The sequence below is a fragment of the Spermophilus citellus genome (assembly GCF_964194105.1).
Source record: "Spermophilus citellus genome assembly, chromosome: 17".
Lineage (NCBI taxonomy): Eukaryota > Metazoa > Chordata > Mammalia > Rodentia > Sciuridae > Spermophilus > Spermophilus citellus.
This window is the reverse complement of record NC_138199.1, coordinates 25,219,710-25,240,516: the sequence shown is the minus strand read 5'-3', so window position 1 is coordinate 25,240,516 and position 20,807 is coordinate 25,219,710. Positions and strand designations below refer to the sequence as shown.

The window sequence follows — 20,807 nt, the reverse complement described above, 5'->3', positions numbered from 1 at the left end:
AACTAACCCTGAGCTGGGTGCCTGGCACACGCCTATAATCCCAGCAACTCAGGAGGCTGAGGCAGGAGGATTGCAAATTCGAGGTCAGCTTCAGCAATTTAGCAAGGCTCTAAGCAACTTAGTGAGACCTTATCTCAAAAAACAAAAAGGATTGGGGATGTAGCTCAGTGGTAAAGTGCCCCTGGGTTCAATCCAGACTAAAAAACAAACAAACAAACAAATAAACAACCCAACTAACAGGAACTTGGCCCTTACCACATGCCAGGCACTATTACAAATGTTTTATATTCTTTTAGTGCTAGGTGTTAAACCCAGAGCCTTGTGCATGCTAAATAAGCTTTCTCTACTGAGTTCTAGCCCAGCTCCACCAAGTCTTTTAAATACAAACTCATTTAACCTTCACAAGAATACCACGGGACGGTATTGTTTTTATTATGCCTGTTAAACAGATGATGAAACTGAGGCTTAGAGAGGCTATGGGTCTTGCCAAAGCTGGGATTCAATCCAGGGAATATGATTCTAGACTCCATCATTAATTCCTCCCACCTTAGAACAGGAATGATTTGAATTTGGAGATGCCAGGAATGAGGACCAGTCTTGTCCTTGGGAAAAGTACTTGCAGACATTCAGAGTACCTGCAGATTGAAGACATTTATGTCCTGCAAATGATCCCTGCCCCAAACCCCATGAAAGCACTAAAAGATTTGGTGAGATATTTCGATCAACTTCTGGTAAAGAAGAGATGCATAAACGAGACAAGGAACAACCTTCCTCCACCAGAGGAAGACTGATAAATTTGTCTCTATCCTAGCTAAAGACTTCCATGTGATAGCAAATGAAACTATGCAATTAGCAATAATTATAGGTAACACTTATTGAGCATTTACATAAAGCCATTCAGGTATTTTTTTACGTGCTTTATTTATTTAATTCTTTCAATAACCTTATAGAGGAAGTACTACTACTGTAGAGCGGTTGATGAAAGGGGAACAGGGAAAGATAAGGGATCTGACCAAGATTTGAATAGCTAGACAGTGGTGGACCAGTATTTGGACCCAAATGATCTAGTTCTAGAACTTGTTTTTATTTACTTATCATTTATTTGTTTATTCTGATACAGTTGATTGAATCCAGGGTGCTGAACCACTAAACCACATCCCTACTTTTGAGACAGGGTCTGCCTGGCTTACTTTCAGAGGGCCTTACTTACTTGTTGAGGCTAGTCTCAAACTTGAGATCCTTTTGCCTCAGCCTCCTGATTAGCTGGGATTATAGACATGTGCTACCATGCCTGGCTAATTCTTTTTTTTTGAGATGGGGTCTTGGGGTAACATTATTTTGCCCAGGCTGGTATCGAACTGGTGGGCTCAAGTGATTCTCCCACCTCAGCCTCTTGAGTAGCTGGGACTACAGGTAATGGTCACCATCCCAGCCTAGAGCTTGCATTTTAAATCCTTAAAACCTAATGTAAATGACTGGGGAAAATTATTTCCAAATTATGTTAAATACAAACAACAGCTCAATAGGAAAATGGCAGAGGATGTAAACATAGGAACCATTCATTGCTTGACCTCACCAGGAGGTAAGGACAATGCAGATTAGAAAATCAGGGAGATACCATTTGTTTTACATTAGATGTACAAATATAAAATGATCCGTCATATCAAGTGTCAGCAAGGCTGTTGGCTATCCTTCTATGTTAGTGTAAATTGATATAGACTTTTCAGAGCCCTAGTTTGGCAGTAGTATTAAAATATTAAATGCCTTTGACACCAAAGATCACTCTCTGTGGAGTATTAGGTTGAACCATATTAAATTGCCAGTTTTGTAGGTCAAAACTGGCCTAAATTCCACAATTGCATGCGGCTTAACCCAGTACTAGAGCGGGTCAGGGGAGAATGGGAGGGGCTGGAACAGGAGCTGGGAAGAATCTGAATATTCATTGGGCAAAGGAAAGGTCAATCATCTGTGTTCAGGGAATACAGACCTAAGTGCTGGGCACTGCCCTCCAAAGCCTAAGGCTCTTGAATGTTGAGACTGAGTGAAGGAGAGTGTCCAAACCTCCTTTTGTCTACTTGCCAGCTCTTCCAGCTTGGAGGCAGGGATTCACCATCTTCCAAAGGTGGAGGCGATTTTACTTAAGATACAGAAGCATGTGTTCACTTAGCCATGTGGTACACAGCCAAGCAAAATCAGGGCAGTTTCCTTGTCTTCCCCGAAGAGCAAACACATTCATTAATGATACAAGTGGCACACACCTGTAATTCAGGGGACTGAGGAAGGAGGATCACAAGTTCAAAGTCAACTTCAGTGACTTAGTGACACCCTGTCTCAAAATAAAACAATTTAAAAAAGCCTGGGTAGGGTGCTCTCTCTCTCTCTCTCTCTCTCTCTCACACACACACACACACACACACACACACACACACGCACACACACAAAGACACAATTGTCAGTGTCTGGGGAATATTGTACCTACTTAGGAAAGCACACTCTTTCTTTCTCAGCCTCTGGTTTATAGTCAGTGTGCTCATTCAAAGCCGTCCTTATCTGCTGATTGAAACAGGGCCCAGGCTGACCTCACTTTCCTCCTGCTAGCAGCAGGTGTACAAGTGACAAATCAGATCAGTCCCAATACTGATAGAGGTCACATGTTCTTGTAAATACGGGAAACTAGCATCCATTCCACGTTGGGGGGCGGTTTCCACATTCACTTCTCCTCTCCCCTTACAGAGCCTGGGAGGGCTGTGTCTGCTTCTGCAAGGTTGTGGCTTTGCCCAGAGAGGCCTCAAGGCCAGCAAGTGGCAGAACTGAGATTTGGCTCAGGTCTGGTGCCACACGCTCTGGATGATGGGTTGCCTGTTAGACAGGGATTGTAAGATTCACCTTATCTTTTTCTTTTCATGCCCCGGGCCCCCTGCCAAGATGCCAGCTTGTGGGCCGCCTGCCCACCCGCCGTCGAGGGGCAGGGATCCAAGCTGTCCCTTGTATGTCTCCTCCAGTCTTCATAGGCTGCCTGCTGCTTTCTGCACCCGTGTTTGGCTACCTGGGTGACCGCCACAGCCGCAAGGCCACGCTGAGCTTCGGGATTCTGCTGTGGTCAGGGGCTGGCCTCTCCAGCTCCTTCATCTCTCCTAAGGTAGGTGCCCCCATCCCTGCAAAGGCTCTTGGGACCGTCCTTCCCCCTCTGCTTCCTGACACAGCCCCATCAGTGGAAGGGGGAGGGTGGGACAAGTCATTCTGTCCCTGGCCCTGTCTGACTCAGGGACTGTAGTGGCAGGGCTGGGAGAGGAGGTGGAGCACAGCTGGGTAGACTTTCCTAACAGGAGGCTTCCTGGTTTGCACCTTCCTCTGTCACCCTCTGCTTCACTTCTGCCCAGCTCTGCTGGAGGTGGGGGTGGGGGTAACAGCTACTGCCTTGGGGAAATGACCTGGTTAGCAAAGAGACCCAGGAGAAGGGCTCCCCTGGATGTGGGGCAGGTGGTGGCTGTACGTACCAGCAGGGGGCACATGTGTCATTTTAGGAACTTGAGGGTGCAGGGCAGGGCTGCGGAAAGTGAGGTTTCTGTCGCCCTAGTACTCTTCCCCTTTGGACCTATGTCATGAGGTCCCTTACCCCGTGGACGGTTTCTGGAACTCACCTTGGTCCTGTGCCTGACTCGCCCAGTATTCCTGGCTCTTCTTCCTGTCCCGAGGAGTCGTGGGCACAGGCACAGCCAGCTACTCCACCATCGCACCCACAGTCTTGGGTGACCTCTTCGTGAAGGACCAGAGGACCCGTGTGCTGGCCATCTTCTACATCTTCATCCCTGTGGGGAGGTTGGTATCACCCCTGTATCCTGAGGAGGTAACCTGAGGCCCGAGGGAGTCAGAACAGGGGCTGGGGTGGAGATAGGAGAGGCCAAACCAGGAGGACTGGGATTGGAATCCCAGGGCTGCCCATTCCTCACCATGTCACTTCACTTCTCTGAGTCTCAGTTTTCTCATCTCTAAGGGGGCAGTAACACCAATTGATGGGGCTGTGGGAAGGATTGGAGATGATAAGGACATACCCTGTGGGTTAGCATGATTAGGAAAAGCCCTATGGCTGCTCAGAGAGGGGCTGGCCTTGGACAGAGAGGTGAGGAAGTGTGTTTGGGCCACACCCTGTCCCCATCCTCTGGTGGGGGGGAAGAGTGGAATTTGCTGTCAGGCCCCTGAGCTGTGACCCAGGTTTCCTGAACTTGCCTGACTCAAGCAGAGCTGAGCCTTGGGCATGAGGCTTGGGGGTGGGATATGTGTGTCCTCATATGGGGAGAGAGTGGCACTAGGGGGTGGGCCAGGAGCCAGAGGTCACTGGTGACCTGAGCAAGGGCAGTGGACATCTGGGCCTCACGTGGATCACATTTTTCGGGGAAAGGGCTTAGAACCTGCCAGTGGGGGTCACCCTGGTTCAGGATGGCCTTGGAGCCTGCCCCCTACCTCACTTCCCATCTCCCCTGCCCCCTCCATTGCAGTGGTCTGGGCTACGTGCTGGGGTCGGCTGTGGCAGAGCTAACAGGCAACTGGCGCTGGGCCCTTCGAGTGAGTCCGGTTTCCTTTCCTTTCCTCTACTTTCCCCCTGGGTGGGCAGGGACTTTCCAGCCTTCCATGGCCTTAGCCACTTGGCACAGTACCCGGCGCCATGGGGGGGTGTCAGACGTCGGCAGCTTTGGATGCTTGGGGCCTCATGTGGAACGTGGGCTGGGGAAGTCATAACCTTGGGTTCAAGTCCCAGATGCTTAGTTTACTTGCTGTGTGACCTCAGGCAAGTTGCCACTCTCTTTGAAGCCCCCGTTTGCCTATCTGAAAAGTAGCGGGGGTGGGGGTGGGGGGGGGAGGGAATACTACCTGGAGAATCTTGAGGATTATTTTGGGACAAGGATTGAAAAGTTTCTTGGAGAGTCCAGGGCCAGGCACATAGTAGGCCCTCAATGACTGGCAGCTGGGGTTGCTCAGGTCGTGGAGGCACAGTATCTGAGAACATGCCTGATAGGCCCTGTTGGGTTGCAGCCAAGCTCCGTCTTGGACAAGGATGTGGATCTGTCCCAAGGGGCAGGAACTCAGTGGTGGAAGGAGCTGGGGGCTTGAAGGGCTCTGCTGAGTTGGCATGTGACGCCATGGAAGGCAGCCGGGATGGGTGGGCTTCAAGGAAGCTGGTCTGACTTGGCTTGAATAAGAATCTCCTCATGGTCTGAGTCAGGTAGAGAGATACCTGTGTGGGCAGGAAGGTCCTTGAGGAAGCAAGTACTCAGTGGGTCAGGGCTGCCATTTCTTTCCTTCCTCCCTCCTTTCTCCCTTCCTTCTTCCCTCCTTCCCTTTCTTCTTTCTTTCCTCCCTTCCTTCTTTGTTTTGCAATTCTAGGGTTTAAACCCAGGATCTTGCACATGCTAGGCAAGTTTTCTGCCACTGAGCTGAATCCCCAGCCCTTTTAAAAACTTTTTTTGAGACAGTCTCACTAAATTACTGAGGCTGACCTCCAACTTGCGATCCTCCTGCCTCGGCCTCTCAAGGAGCTGGGATTACAGGTGTGTGCCACTGTGCCCGGCCTCAGAGCTCCCATTTTCAACCATCCCAGACCCACTGACCCCAAGTAAAGTAGCATCTGCACTGAACAGATAGATATTAATCAGGTCCTAAGGGGACCCTATTCCCCAGAGAAGCTATCCTTGGAGGTAAGGGGTAAGGAGCAGTGTGGTATGTCCAGCTTTGTGTATAACCAGGACCTAGGACCCAGGATCTGGTCCCCAGAGTTCAGGCACAGTGGCTGGCCCTCCTCAGGTCTCCTGGGCTATGGTATTATGTAGCTCTGAGCTTCCTGGACACCCCCTGTCCCCAGATCATGCCCTGCCTGGAGGCTGTCGCCTTGATCCTGCTTATCCTGCTGGTTCCAGACCCTCCTCGAGGAGCAGCTGAGAAGCAGGGGGAGAAGGCTGTGGGGACCCTGAGGAGCAGCTGGTGTGAGGACGTCAGATACCTGGGAAGAAAGCAAGTGTCCCTGTTGCCTGCTGCAAGCCACAAAAACCCTGTCTGTCTGCCCCAGCCTCCCTCTCTCCCTTTGGCCCTCCTGGTTGTCTCAATGTCCAAAGCCTCCTCCTCCTCTGAGCTCCACTTACCTACTGAGATGCCCCTTCATCACTCGGGACTCAGCCCTCATGGCCTCCCCATGCTAAAATGGGGCTGGACGGTGGACAGGTGGCACCAGGTCCAGCCTGGCCTCTGTTGCCCCCCCCCCCCAAGGGAGCCTGAGACTCGGAGCCTCACTTTCCTAGTTGATTCAATGGATATCTTTCTCCAGGCCTGCCTGCTCCTCGGGGCTGCTGGGAGCTCATTGCTCATCTCTCCCAGATGCATGGGGACACATCTTCCTCTCTCCCAGGCACCTTGGGGGAGGCAAAGGAGAGCCCACTGCAGTGGCAGGCCTCACGATCCACTGTCACGTCAACTCTCTTCATTCTAGAGCCATGAGACCCATTGAGGGGACTCCAAGGAGAAAGGGGGCAGGCGGGGGCAGCTGTCCTGGAGAATGTGATGTTGGGCTGGGGCCTCTCAGGAGGGAGTTGTAATCTGCAGAGGAGGGGAAGAAACAGCATGAGCCAAGGGTGTGGAGGGGGCTGAGCAGGGAGGCTCAGGAATGTTGGGGAGGCGAGAGCACAGAGTGCTTCTGGGAAGAATCTGGAAGCCAGGGCCTGCATACCTGGGCTGGGGGGGTGGTGGAGTGGAGAGGCCCTTTTGGCCCCAGCCCTCTCCCAACTTCAGTCAGGTTACTTCTCTTGCAGCTGGAGTTTTGTGTGGTCGACTCTCGGAGTGACATCCATGGCTTTTGTGACTGGAGCCCTGGGCTTCTGGGCCCCCAAGTTTCTGTTTGAGGCCCGTGTGATCCACGGGTGGCAGGTTCCTGATTTCCAGGAACCAGGAAGCAGCCAGGACAGGTGAGGGGCCTCTGGGAGGCTGGGACACTCAGCTCAACTCAGGACAATCTTGTTGGGGAGGTTCTCAGGAGGGTGTGAGCCCCCAGACTCGGTCTTTCTGGGCACAAGGTGAAGAGGGGAGGGCTTGGGGACCAGCTGGCAGGCGGGAGGTTTGTGTCTCACTCTGTGGGATCAGCTCTGCCACCCTGTGTGTCCTAGGCAGCTCCCTTGTCCTTTCTGGGCTGAAATCTCTGTCTTCCTCCTCTAGGGGCTGCTGTGGGACTCCTGAAGGCACCTGCAGAAAGGGGAATGAGGCTTTTGTGGGGAGTCTTGGGCAACCACCCTCCCGAGGGGCCTTAAGGATTTTCTCTGAGGTCACCCCATTATATGGATTGCAAATTGAGGCAGTAGAAGACCTCATTACAACTCTGACTTAGGGATTTCACCTGTGCCTTTGTTCATTCTCTGGCTCATTTGTGATACCCAAACCCCTGGGAAAGCTGTTGGGAGAGTGGGAGGGGCCATACTCTGTCCTCAGGGGATACCCTCTCACCTTCCTGCCTGGCCATCCCTCCTACGCTGCTGGGCTCCTCTCCTGTCCCCACCACCTCTGAGCCCATTCTCCAAGGATTCCTCCTCCTTGACACCTTCAGTCTTACTTCCTCTTCCTCTTCTCTGGCTGATGCTTTTCTGTCTCCTTGTGGCCCTGTTTTCTCTTGGATCCTGCCCCGCTCATTGCTTAGAATTCCTCATGGCTCTGTGCCCTTCCTTGGAGCTCCAGCCTCTGCCAAATGTACTTTTCCATAGAATGTTCTGGAAATTAGGACGTTTTGGGAGGCTATCATTCAGACTACTATAGTGGGCAGAAGGTCCTTGTGCTGGGGTCTATACAGACCTCAGATGTTAATGTACTTTCTTTGGTGCAGGAAGCTTCAGGATGCAAGATTCTGGCTTGCCACAGGGAGAACTTCCAACATTCAGAGCAGAAGTGGTCCAATGGCAGGGGCTGCAGGGGGAGGCAGTGAGTTTCCAATCCCTGGGGGCGGTGTGTAAGTGGAACTTGGACAGCTGCTTACCAGGGCTGCATAGAACTTGGCTCTGAGAATCTAGGATCCTGGGAAGGTCTTGTGTGTGTGGCAGGGCTTGGTGGCTGGGGCATGTGCTTTGGTTGCTTCTCTTGCTCAAGGGCTAATGGAGGGCCCCGGCCACAATGCCTGTTTGAATAATCAGTCCCAAGTTTCTCAGAGGTATTGGGAACCCACAGAGGCCGGCTCAGAGCAGGACTCAAGACGTGGGTGACATTCATCCGGGATTTGGGGGTCACTTGACTTGGCTGAGCCAGAGCTCTGCTAAGCTTCCGAGCCTGGGAAGTTTTGGCGAAGATCTTTAAGCTGTTCCAGGAACACACATGCCTCTATCCGGCAGGCAGAAGGTTGGGGGACACTGGCTCTGCCTTGAGAGGCTGTGTGACCTCAGGCAAGTTCCTGCCCTCTATGGGCGCCATACTGTCTCCCATACCCAGAGGGGATGGGGATAATCCTCAGCCTGTGGAGGGGCATTTCACAGAATATGTGTAGGGGGGAGGTACTTTTGTGGTCCTCATACACAGATCACATTCTTGCATCCTGGTGGCAGATCTGGAGTAATAACAGGGCCCTTGGCCATCCCACACAATTCTGGAATTGTTTGGATGTGGGAAAGAGATGTGGCCAGGCAGAGAAAGGGAGGTAGGGACAACGGAGCTCTAGGCCAAGGGAACAGTGTGGGCCAAGGCAGGGAAGCCAGGAGGAATAGAGTGAGTTTAGAGAATTCTCAGTCATTTGTGCAATGTGAGGGAGGGAGATGAGAAGGGAAGCTACACAGGTCAGCAGGGGCCAGTCCCCTAGGGCCATTGGTGCTGGCCAGAGACTTGCATAAGAGGACAGCAGAGAACCTCAAGGGGCTAGAAAGATCCTGGCTAGATTTGGGTTTCCAAGAGTTCATGCTGCTCACAGTCTCAGCTGTGCCTTTTTTGGGCATTGGAGGCATACTGGGGATTGAACCTAGGGGTGCTCTACCACTAAGCTACACCCCTGATCTTTTTATTTTGAAGCGGGATCTTGCACATTTGCTGAGACTGGTCTTGAACTTGCAATCCTCCTGCCTCAGCCGCCCAAGTAGCAGGGAATAATAGGTGTGTAACCCCATGTCTTGCTCAGCTATGACTTTGAGTTCCTTTAAAAAGTGTCTTGACAGGCATGGTGGTGGTATGCCTATAATCCCAGCAGCTCAGGAGGCTGAGGCAGGAGAATTGCAAGTTCAAAGCCAGCCTCAGCAACTTAGTGAGGACCTAAGAAACTCAGTGAGACCCTGTCTCTAAGTAAAATACAAAAAAGGGCTGGAGGGGCTGGGGATATAGCTCAGTTGGTAGAATGCTTGCCTTGCATGCACAAGGCCCTGGGTTCGATCCCCAGCACCAAAAACAAAACAAAATTAAAAGGACTGGAGATGTGGCTCTCTAGCATCCCTGGGTTTAATTTTCTGGTACAAAAAAAAAAAAAAAAAAGAATAGAAAAAGGTGGTTTGACTGAAGCAGGAGGGTGAAGATGGATACTCAATTCCTGGCTCTGCTGTTTATTAGCTTGGTAATCTTGGCCTTGACCTTTCTCAGCCCTGCCTTCTTCATTGTTCTCCTTAGAATCCTGGCAGGAAATCAGTGAGTTCCTTTGCTCAATGGATGTTTCTTGTCTTCTAGTCTTTGTGCTTCCAGCATGGAGTCAAGGAAGTAAACCAAACCTTGTCACTCTTCTCCGGGAATTCACAGGCGAGGAATTCCTGGAAAAGATCTTGGTAACAGAGATACAGAAAGTGAAAGTGTGATGGGAACTGATGGTGAAGGAATCAGCAAGGGAACAGGGAAAGGCATCCCCAAAGAGGGGGCATTTGTGATGGATCTTGAAGGCTGAATAGGAGTTCACTCTAGTGAAGGGTGTTCTAGATGAAGGAATGAAAGTACCAGGTGCGGAGTGGGGTGCAGATGGCAACCAGTTTGGAGGAAGAGGGAAACAGAATTGCACCTTTGGTCCAAGTGGGCTGGAGTCAGACCAGGAAGGACAGCATATGCCGCATGGAGTTGGGACCGAGTCTTGTAGGTGGGGAATTTCTAGCCGGAGGTAGGCAGAGTACAGTCAATCTGTGTTTTAGGAAGCACCCTCTGAGGGTCTGTATGGGCATTACTGTGAAGGGGCAGGTCTCCATAGTTGGGATGTACGGGGGTGGGGGTGGGGCAACTGGAGTGGACGTGGGTCTAGGAGTAGGAGGGAAAGACAATGTGGTCAGAAGGGGCTGCTTGATGGGTGTTCAGATGGTGAGTGGGAGGGTGGCATCAAGGAGGGAATGTGTGTATGTCCACAAGGGCTGGGTGTACCATAGGAGCTCGGTACAGAACATACACTTATCGCCATTCCTCTAACACTGGGGCCAGAGAAAGGTTTGGGCTACAGTGAGACTACAGAATTAAGATTTCTGAGTGGGGTCTTTTTTGGGTGGTAAGAGGGTAGAGAAGCTCTCTGGACATGAAGCACACTGGGATCTAAGGTGCTGGAGTGTTGGGCAGATCAACTGAATGGCCAGTGGCATCCCCAGGGGGAGACAGGACAGCAGGTGGGGGAGGGCAGGGGAGTACATGGATCTTTGATCTAGGTTCTGAAGCCTTAGGAGCATCATTTAGGAAAGAGGGTAAGGGGGAGATCTGGTCAAGGACCCATAGCCCCCATTCCCTGTTGGTGTCGGGTCATGCGTCTGGGCCAGGCAGCTAGACTGGGGCGTAAGGCAGGATGAAGTGCTAACTAAGCCCTTTCTGCTCTTTCCTGTCAGCCTGATCTTTGGAACACTGACCGTTGTGACTGGTATTATTGGTGTCATCCTGGGGGCAGAGGCTGCGAGGAGGTACAAGAAAGTCAATCCAAGGGCCGAACCCCTCATCTGTGCCTCCAGCCTGCTTGCCACAGCCCCTTGCCTCTACCTGGCTCTTGTCCTGGCCCCAACCACCCTCCTGGCCTCCTATGTAAGTGAGGGTCCCTGGGAGGTGGGTGGGGAGCCCCTGTGGACATGGGGGCACACTGCCAAATCTTTCTCTTTCCAGGTAGGTCTTGTTATCCCCATTTTACAGATGAGTAAACGGAGGCTTACCATGAGTTGCCCAGCTAGGAAGGGGCAGAACTGGCATTTGAACTGAAGGCTAGTGGGCTCTGGGGTTGTGAGTTTCTGTTGGATGATTTGATTTGAGATAGTGGGACACATCTGTTCCCGGGGCATGTTGTGAGCCCAAGGAGATAGAGGGTGATTCTCTTCAGGTTACAGATGAGGAAAGGGAGGTCGGGGTTGGTCACCACCATTGTGGACCTACTTGAAGGTTGACGATCATGATGACAGAAGGTTTTCCAAGTCCCTAATCATCTTGTGTTTATTCCTCTCACTAAAGGCACTATTCCCTCTTCAGCGTATCCCCAAATCCTTTTTTCTGCATGAGCCAACTTAAAGGTCACTTTCTCCAAAAATCTCCTCCGTCTGTCCTACCCTCACATCGGAATTCATGGTTCTTGCTTGGGCTTAGCCTGTGTTGGAGTTCCATCTGGGACTCAGTTGTGTGGGGCTGTATCCACAGACAGGGAGCCCAAAGGGCAGGGACCAGATCCCTGGGATTTCTGTGTGCATCAGGGTCCCTGGCTCCCTGCAGCCCTAGCCTTGCCTGTTATAAGAAGGGACCACTGATTGTGGGAAGATGGCACCAGTTCAGCTGCAACCAGGCTTTCTTCCTCTCCCCCAGTTCCACAGCCCTGGGTTCTGTCTGGCCCAGGGGTCCCCAGCCCAGACAGGGAGCTCATTATGTGTATCACAGGAGCTCACTATGGAAACGTTCATTTATCTCTGTTCCTTTTAGTACAGGGGGTCCAGGAAAAGAAAAGTTTTGGGTCAGAGTGGGATCCTAAAATTAAGATTTCTGAGTGGGGCTGTTCTGGTGGTGAGAGGGTGGAGAAGATCACAGGAGATGAGGCAGGCTGGCCCCCGAGCTGCTGGGCAGTGACATCCCTAAGGTGAGGCAGGACAGCAGGTTGGGGAGGGCAGGGGAGCACATGGATCTTTGATCAGAGTTCTGAGGCCCTAGGAGCATCACTTAAGAGGGAGGGGCCGGGGGAGGTCTGGTCAAGGGCCCATAGTCACATTCCCTGTAGATGTCAGATCATGCACCTGGGGCAAGCAGCTAGACATTGAGCCCTTGCACTTGTGCACCAAGTTCATTGAAAACGCTGGACTCAGATAGTGAGTTAACAATGGCGTTAGTGATTTCTCACCACCTTGGGTGAATCTCTCATCTGCGACAAGGTCTCCTCGTATTTCTAGTCAGTCGTGGACTGGTTCCATTTAAACCACAACTTGGGCTCTACTTCCAAATACAATGCTGTCCAGCCCCTGAAAATTATACCGGGTAGAGGGGGAGCTGCAGTCTTCTGTCTTGTTCCTTGTTCCATCTTCTGTCCCTCATCCCCATGATTCAGCCCCTCCAGGGCTGAGTAGGCAAGGAAGGAGGAGCAGAAATGGCCAAGGATTACTGATCATTTGCTGTCAGGGCCCTCTGTGTGGCATATGCCCAGACAATGGGCTTGGGGACACATTTTTATTTCTTGTTTGTGTGTGTGTGTGTGTGGGGGAGCCTTTGGCATTGACTTTGGCATCGCCCAATTCCTTGGTGCAAGTGTGGCCTTTCCAGCTGTACCCTGTGGCCAGGAGCAGCCGTGGAGAGTCAGGGAAAGAAACTGAGCCTGGTACAGTGGGCACTAATAAATGCCTTCATGCTTATTGACTGGGGTGGGGAGGGAAAGAGCCCCCGGCACCATCAGTTTTGACTGGTGGGAGCAGAGGGGGTCTGACCTCACAGAGTGAGGCCCAGGCAGATGGAGGGCCTGTCAAAGGCCTGTCCCTGATCAGCCAGCTGGAGCTACGGACCCCCTGCCAGCTCTGCTTCTGCCACTGTCTTGGTTGGCTCTGAGAATTTGCTCCTTGGCTGTGTATTGGGGACACAGCTGTCCCCCACCCTGTAGCCTGGCACATGTCCAGAGCTGGATGGCTCATCTAGAAATGACATTGAGTCTTGGCCGATGGAGCCAGCTGGACAAACTCTTCTCCAGCCCTGCCCAGGGGTGAGGGGCTGAGGGTCAGAAAGGTGATAGGGCCAGAAGGTGCCTATCCTCTAGCACCAGGAAGCTGCTCGATCTGCAGGATACCCAGTGCCACTGAGGCCCTGTGGCCAGGACTCCAGCCTCCATTGCCCTGTGGCTCTGTCTGTGTCTTTGCTGTCCAGCTAGACCTTCTGATTTGAGATTCAGGCTCCGGCTCCTCCCCCGACCAGCTATCATTCATAAAGCCCTTAACATCTGCCAGTTCCACTGTCTCCTGCCCACCCCCTGCACCCTTCCTGGGCTCATGCCTTGTGATCTTTCTCCAGGACTGCCCGGGAACTACCTTGTTGGTTTCTTTTCCTTCCTGCTCACCCACCACAATCTGTTCTTCCCACATGGCCAGGATGAGCTTTCTAACAACCATGGACCTTCCCTGCCCCCAAGCCTTGTATGGCTTCCTAGTGCCTCTGAAATTAGGCCCACCTCCTTCAAAGTCCCTCATGAACTATCTTGACAACCTTACTGGCCTTCTCCCTCTGTGGCAGTCCTGCCTCCTAATTCCTAGGACATGCTTCATGCTTCCTCCTTCCATTGTTCCCCAGTCCAGTCCCCTCTTCATAAGCCCAGATGGCCCTGGGCCTGTGAGGGTTTAGCACTATCTCTCATGGAGCCTTCCCTGAGCCCTGCCTGACCCTTCCCCTATCCTTAGCACCATCTTCCTTGTGTCACGGTTCCTGGGCTCTGACCCTCTCCCAACCCCAACCTGGGAGCTTTAGGAGGGTCCAGGTCTGGTTCTGCTCTTTCTTAGCACTCCAGCCCAGAGCATAATGTCAGGCACGCGGAGGTGGGGGCAAATCACGGCTGGTTGAATGATACGCTATTTACATGCATTTATTTATCCAATAGACATTTATTGAGGGTTGATTCAGTGGTTTCCTAGTTGAAATGCTGCAGATATAGCAGTGAATACAATAGATCAAAACATCTCTTGTTTACAGAATGTACATTCTAGTTGGGGGAAGTAGGTGAACAAGAGGTGTAAGTAAAATTTATGATATTTCAGGTGATAAATGCATAGGATACAAGTAGAGTGGAGGGGTTGGGGCTGTAGCTCAGTGGTAGAGTGCTTGCCTCACAGGTGTGAGGCCCTGGGTTCGATCCTCAGCACCACATAAAAATAAACAAATAAATAAACATTTTTTTTAAAGTAGAGTGGAGAAGGGAATAGGGAGTGTGTGAATGTTAGGGGGAGAGGACCAAAATTTTATATAGTATGGCCAGAAAGGGCTCACTGAGAAGGCGATCGATTTATTTATTTATTTATTTATTTATTTATTTATTTATTTTTGGTACCAGGGATTGAACCCAGGGACACTTAACCACTGAGTTACATCCCTAGACCCTTTTTATATTTTATTTAGAGATAGGGTCTTGCTGAGTTGCTTAAGACCTTGCTAAATTGCTGGGGCTGGCTTTGAACTCACAATCCTCCTGCCTCAGCCTCCGGAGCCACTGGGATTACAGACATGCACCAACATGCTTGGCAGAGAAGGTGATTATTATTGTTAATTTTGCCGTGCTAGAGATCAGACCCAGGTCATTACACATGCTAGGCAAGCATTCTGCCACTGTGCTCAGCAAGGAGGAAACTGTGGTTAGTGTGGAAAGAGAGGGAAGAGAGGGAGGTGAGTACTGATGGGGGTCATATCACGTTAGGCCTGTGGACATTGATTGATATATGTTTAACCAACCTTGCATTCCATGTGGGGTATATTCTTCCCTTGGTTATGGTGTGTACTTTTTTTAAAAAATATTTTTTTAGTTATACATGAACACAATATCTTTATTTTGCTTATTTATTTTTATGTGGTGCATAGGATCAAACCCAGGGTCTCACACGTGCCAGGTGAGTGCTCTACCACTGAGCCACAATCCCAGAAACAAAAACATAATTGTTTTTATGTGATTATTAGTCTTTTTTTAAATCTGGATTATTAGTCTTTTATTGAAGATTTTTGCATCTACATTAAACAAGGGCTATGGGGCTATTGGGAGATATATTTGCATCTATATTCCTATCTCTTTGTCTGATTTTTGTATCAGGGTAATGGCCTCAGAATGAGTTGGCAAGTGTCCCTTCCTTCTCTGTTTTTTTTGGAAGAGTTTATGAAGGATTTGTGTTAATTCATCTTTAAACATTTGGTAGAATTCACCAGTGAAGCCATCTGGTTCTGGGCTTTTGTTTGGGGGATGTTTTTTGATTATGAACTCAATATTTACTTGTTATAGGTCAATTCAGATTTTCTATTTCTTCTTGAGTCTGTCTCAGTAATTTGCATCTTTCTAAGAATTTGCATATTTAATCTAGATTAATCTGATTTCTTGGCACACAATTGTTCATAATATTTCCTTATAATTCTTTTGATTTCTATAAGGTCGGCAGTTATGTCCCTTCTTTCATTTAAAAAAAAATTTTTTTTGGTTGTAAATGGACACAATACCTTTATTTTATTTATTTATTTTTATGTGGTGCTTGAGGATAGAATTCACTGCTTCACACGTGCCAGGCAAGCACTCTTCCACTGAGCTACAACCCCAGCCCCCTCTCTCATTCTTGATTTTTTGTAATATGACTTCTCTCTCTCTCTCTCTCTCTCTCTCTCTCTCTCTTTTAAAGAGAGAGAGAGAGAGAGAGAGAGAGAGAGAGAATTTTTTTAATATTTATTTTTTAGTTCTCGGCGGACACAACATCTTTGTTTGTATGTGGTGCTGAGGATTGAACCTGGGCCGCATGCATGCCAGGCGAGTGTGCTACCGCTTGAGCCACATCCCCAGCCCCCCTCTCTCTTTTTTTTAATGTGTCAGCTTAACAATAGTTTGTCAATTTTGCTAATCTTTTAGAAAAACCAACATTTGGTTTCAGGAATTTTCAATTGTTCTTTTTTTTTTTTTGGCTTCTGTTTTGTTTGTTTTTTGGGTGGTGCTAGGGATTGAACCCAGGGCCTTGTGCATGCAAGGCAAGCACTCTGCCAACTGAGCTCTATCCCCAGCTCTTTGGCTTCTATTTAATAGAATTACCCTGACTACTGTGTTGAGAGTAGACTGAGGTCAGGGCTGAGGGCAGAAGCAGAGAGGTCAGGAGGTATTGATGTGCTGCAGGTAAGAGTCGATGGGACTTGGGCCAGAGTGGCAGCCATGGAGAGGGTGAGAGGGGTTGGGTTATGGTGGCATGTTTTAAAGTAGAGCTATCAGAATTTTCTGATAGTGGGCTGGGGATGTGGCTCAAGCAGTAGTGCGCTCGCCTAGCATGTGTGCGGCCCAGGTTCGATCCTCAGCACCACATATAAACAAAGATGTTGTGTCCGCCAATAAATAAATAAATAAAAACATTTAAAAAAAAGAATTTCCTGATAGTTATTTATTGTTGTTGTTGGCCTTGCATATACAAGGCAAGCAATTCTTTTTTTAAAAAAAATATTTATGTCTTTAGTTTTTAGGTGGACATAGTATCTTTATTTCACGTTTATGTGATGCTGAGAACCGAACCCAGTGCCTCAAGCACACTAGGCGAGCGCGCTACCACTTGAGCCACATCCCCAGCCCACAAGGCAAGCAATTCTTTATGATTTTTTTTAAATATTGTTTTTTAGTTGTAGATGGACACAATACCTTTATTTTATTTATTTATTTTTTATGTGGTGCTGAGTATTGAATCCAGGGCCTCGCCCAGGCTAGGGGAGCGCTCTTCCGCTGAGCCCCAGCCCCAGCCCCTAATTCTTGATGATTCTGATGTGGGGAACGAGAGAAAGAACAGTCACAGGTGAGTTCTGCAATATTGCTCTGAGCTGCTGGAAGGAGGGAGAGGCTGTTATCTGAGATAGGAAAGTGAGTTGGAGCAGCAGGTTTTTGGGGAAGATCAACAGCTTGGTTTGTATATTCTGAGTTTATGTTGGAGGTTGACGTCCCATTGGAGGTGTTGGTACAGAGCTACATATAGCCAGGCACGATGGTACATACCTATAATCCCAGTGATGTGGAACAGTGAGAGAGGAGGATCACAAATTTGAGGCCAGCCTCAGCAGGTTAGTGAGACCCTTTCTCAAAAAAAAAAAAAAAAAAAAAAAAAAAAGAAGCCTGGAGACATAGAGTGCCCTTGGGTTTAATCCCCAGTACCTGCCCCAACACATGAGTTAGATGCAGGAGGAGGCTGAGGTCCATAGGACACGGCATCATCCCTAAAATTTCAATGGGTAGAAATTGGTTGCAGGCCATTATGATGAATGTCATCAGGTTTTGGAGGGTTACCGGAGTCAGAATTATAGAGGGTGTCCAAAAGGGACTGAGGATTTGGCTTTTGTCAGCCTTCAAAATAGGAAGAGTCATGCTAGCCTCTTCTATTCATCCATTTATCCACTCATCCATCCATCCATCCATTCTTCCATCCCATCCATCTCCCTCCCTCTATCCTTCTTTCCTTCTGTCTATCCTTCCAATCCATCCAACCTCTCAGATCATAGGAACCAAGGTTGTGCACTGTGTCTGTTGCTGCAGCAGCCAATCTGGGGAAATAGTCTCCAAGACCTTCTTGGGAAGGTGCATGGGAGGGTGTGCATGTTCGCCAGTGTGTGCATGCATCTAAGTGTGAATGTATTCAAGTTCATGGATAGAACTGGGTACCCGTGTGCTCTTGTGTGTATATATTGCCAAGTATGTGTATATTTATGCTAACTATATAGTGTGTACATGTATTTACCTTAATTTGTGCATATGTATGTACACAGTGTGTGTGAGTGTGTCTACATGTGCTGTTTTGTATACATGTCTGGGCATGCGTGTGCCCATATATGTGTATCAGATTATGCAGATAATGACATGGGATGAGTGTTCACTTGTTTGTATATAATTGAATACAGCTTTTCTCTGGCTACTTTTGTGGCTATAACTACCTTGCATGGGAAGGAGGGGTTTTTGCTGGCACAGTGTCTGCTCCCAAATTTCCTAAAGTAGGGGCTACATTGTGGGGCATGTTTCATGGAAATGAAGTTTTCTGAGCATTATGAAGTCTGGTCTGGGGCCTTCCCTGGGGGAGCCCAGGCCCTGTGGCTCACCTGCAGGTGTGGAGGGTTCCGTCTCTTCTATCTTTCCAGTCCTCTTGGCAAGGGAAATGGACTTCCCGGCTGTTAATTAGGATCCAGACACATGCGCAGCAGGTCTTGGCTCACACCCTTTCTCCCTGGCCTTCTTCCCAGAGCTGTTGCCCTTCAGAGGAGAAGGGGTTTGCACTTAAGCTCAAGGCAGGGGCTCCACACTGTTGCTGGCCTAGTGGCTGGAGGATGTGGCTGAATGTTGGTTGGTAGTCCCATTTTTGATGGGCTGTGTGTTTAAGATGGAGTGACCAGAGTTGAAGCACAGGGAGGGAACATTCATAAGGAGACCGAAAGACCCAGATGTCATTTCTGCTTCTTCACTTGCTAACCATGTGACCTAGAGCAAGATCTTGACCTTGCTGAACCTCAATTTTCTCAGCAATAAAATGAGAGCTACTTGGTTTCATTGAAGAGATAAATGAACTTTCAAACCTGTTCTAATTACTATAGTTATGTAAGAAAACTTGATGGCTCAAATCAACAAAACATTTGTTTTGATCACAGAATTTTAGTTTAGGCAAGGCTCAACTGGGGGCAGGAGAGGATGTCATCTTTTTTCCACTTGATCTTAGTGAGGCACGTTGGGGGTCTAGGTTGGATCATCAAAGGCTGGGGATGTCTGGCAGTTGATGCTGGCTACTTGCTGGGAACTTTGCTGGAGCTATTGGCTGTAACACCTAACCTGGGCCTCTCCATGTGGCCTGGGCTTCCTCACAACATGGTGGCCAGATTCCAAGGACTAGCATCCTGAGATAGAAAGCCAGGTGAATCCATATTGCCTTATATGACCTACCCAGGAAAGTCACTCTTGAAAGTGACATTTTTACTGTATTCTATTCTTTGCTTAAGTTAACAGAGTAAGGAAATGGAAATAGACTCCACCTTTTTTTTTTTTTTTAGTACTGGGGATTGAACCCAGGGGTGCTTTACTACTGAGCTACCTCCCCATCCCTTTTTTTTTTTTTTTTTTTGAGACAGGGTCTCACTAAGTTGCTGAGGGTATCCTTGAACATGTGATCCTCCTGTCTCAGCTGGCTTGAACTCCATATTTTTATGGGAAGATTGGTGATCTGAAAAAGCATGCAGAACTTGAAATATTGTAGTGGCTATCTATGGAAAATAAAGTCTGACAAGTGCCACAGGGGCACCTTGTCCCCCTGTGCTCTAGGTCCTGTTGAGGTCTGACCTCACATGGAAAGATATCCGTCATGTGATCAGGAAACCCACCAGGTATGGGTCTCTAGTTTCATGCCGCTCCTCAGGTCATCTGGAGGCTAAGAGCTCACCTTCAAACCCTGGCTCAGCCTCCTGGGCAGAGGAAATAGTCATATCAGAGACCTCGAGGGGCAGAGCAAGGTAATAGGAAAGCAGTTCTCTACCAGGAGGAGCAGCGACACTCACTCTTTTTTTTTTTTTTTTTTTTTTTGGTGGTGGGGGTACCAGGAGTTGGACTCAGGGGCACTCAACCACTGAGCCACACCCCAGCCCTATTTTGTATTTTCTTTAGAGACAGAATCTCACTGAGTTTCTTAGTACCTCGCCATTGCTGAGGCTGGCTTTGAACTTGTAATCCTCCTGTCTCAGCCTCTCAAGCTGCTGAGATTACAGGCGTGCACCACCACGCCTGGCAACATTCACTCTTCTGTCAAATATGTCCAAACACCTGTTAGGCACGGTTCTAGGCACTGGGGTGACAGCACTGAACAATACATGCAAAAATGTGCACAAAATAAAATAGATATGTAAATAGTATGTGGGATGAGGATGGGTTCTGTGGAGAATAACAGAGCAGGGAAAGGGGACAAGAGTGATGGGGGCAAGGCGTCAGGGAGCGCTCGCTGTGACATTGACATTTCAGTGGCAACCAGAAGCATGTTAAGGAAGGAGTCATTAGGATGTGGAATTGGAGGGGGGAAGAACCCTCTATGGAAAGGGAACAGCAGGTGCAAAGACCTTGAGAAAAAAAGCATGACTGGTGGGGTTGAGGAAGTGTGGCCGGTGGGCTGAGCCAGGAAGGAAGAGAGGCAGTGAGGGCAGGGGAGATGGTAGTGGGGGAGAGAGGGCACAGACTGTGAAGGGCCTTGTATGCATAATGACATTGAATGGCTCCAAATGTGAGTGAATCCAGGTGTGGCAGCGCATGCCTGTAATCCCAGAGGCTCAGGAGGTTGAAGCAGGAGGATCGCAAGTTCAAAGCCAGCCTCACCAATTTAGTGAGGCCCTAAGCAACTTAGCAAGACCCTGTCTCAAAATAAAAGATAAAAAGGGCTGTGGATGTGGCTCAGTGCTTAAGTGCTTCTGGGTTTAATCTCTAGTACCAAAGGGGGGAAAAAATGAGTGACATGGGAGATCATTAGTGGTGCAGAGCACAGAAGTGAAATGATTTGATTTATGACTGTATCAGGGATCTATTGCTATATAACAAATCGCCCCAAAATGTGGTGATTTAAAACAGCTACTTATTATTTCCTTTGATTCTGTGGTTGGCATGACAGTTCCTCTGCTGGTTCTGCTCTCATGTGGCCACCTTGGCCAGGGTTGTTTGGGCTGAAGTGTCCAGGCTGATGGCCTCA

The 20,807-nt window shown here is 49.2% G+C and overlaps 1 protein-coding gene across 1 annotated transcript in view; it reads left to right on the top strand.

Moving 5' to 3' along the window:
• Nucleotides 1-20,807, top strand: part of SPNS3 (SPNS lysolipid transporter 3, sphingosine-1-phosphate (putative)) — a 47,979-nt gene that overhangs the window by 7,675 nt on the left and 19,497 nt on the right. Inside the window, exons 3-8 of the mRNA XM_081272791.1 lie at nt 3,003-3,139; nt 3,668-3,819; nt 4,497-4,563; nt 5,858-6,006; nt 6,798-6,950; nt 10,785-10,974. Of these exons, the coding sequence (XP_081128917.1) occupies nt 3,003-3,139; nt 3,668-3,819; nt 4,497-4,563; nt 5,858-6,006; nt 6,798-6,950; nt 10,785-10,974 (848 nt within the window). The remainder of the gene's footprint in view (nt 1-3,002; nt 3,140-3,667; nt 3,820-4,496; nt 4,564-5,857; nt 6,007-6,797; nt 6,951-10,784; nt 10,975-20,807) is intronic.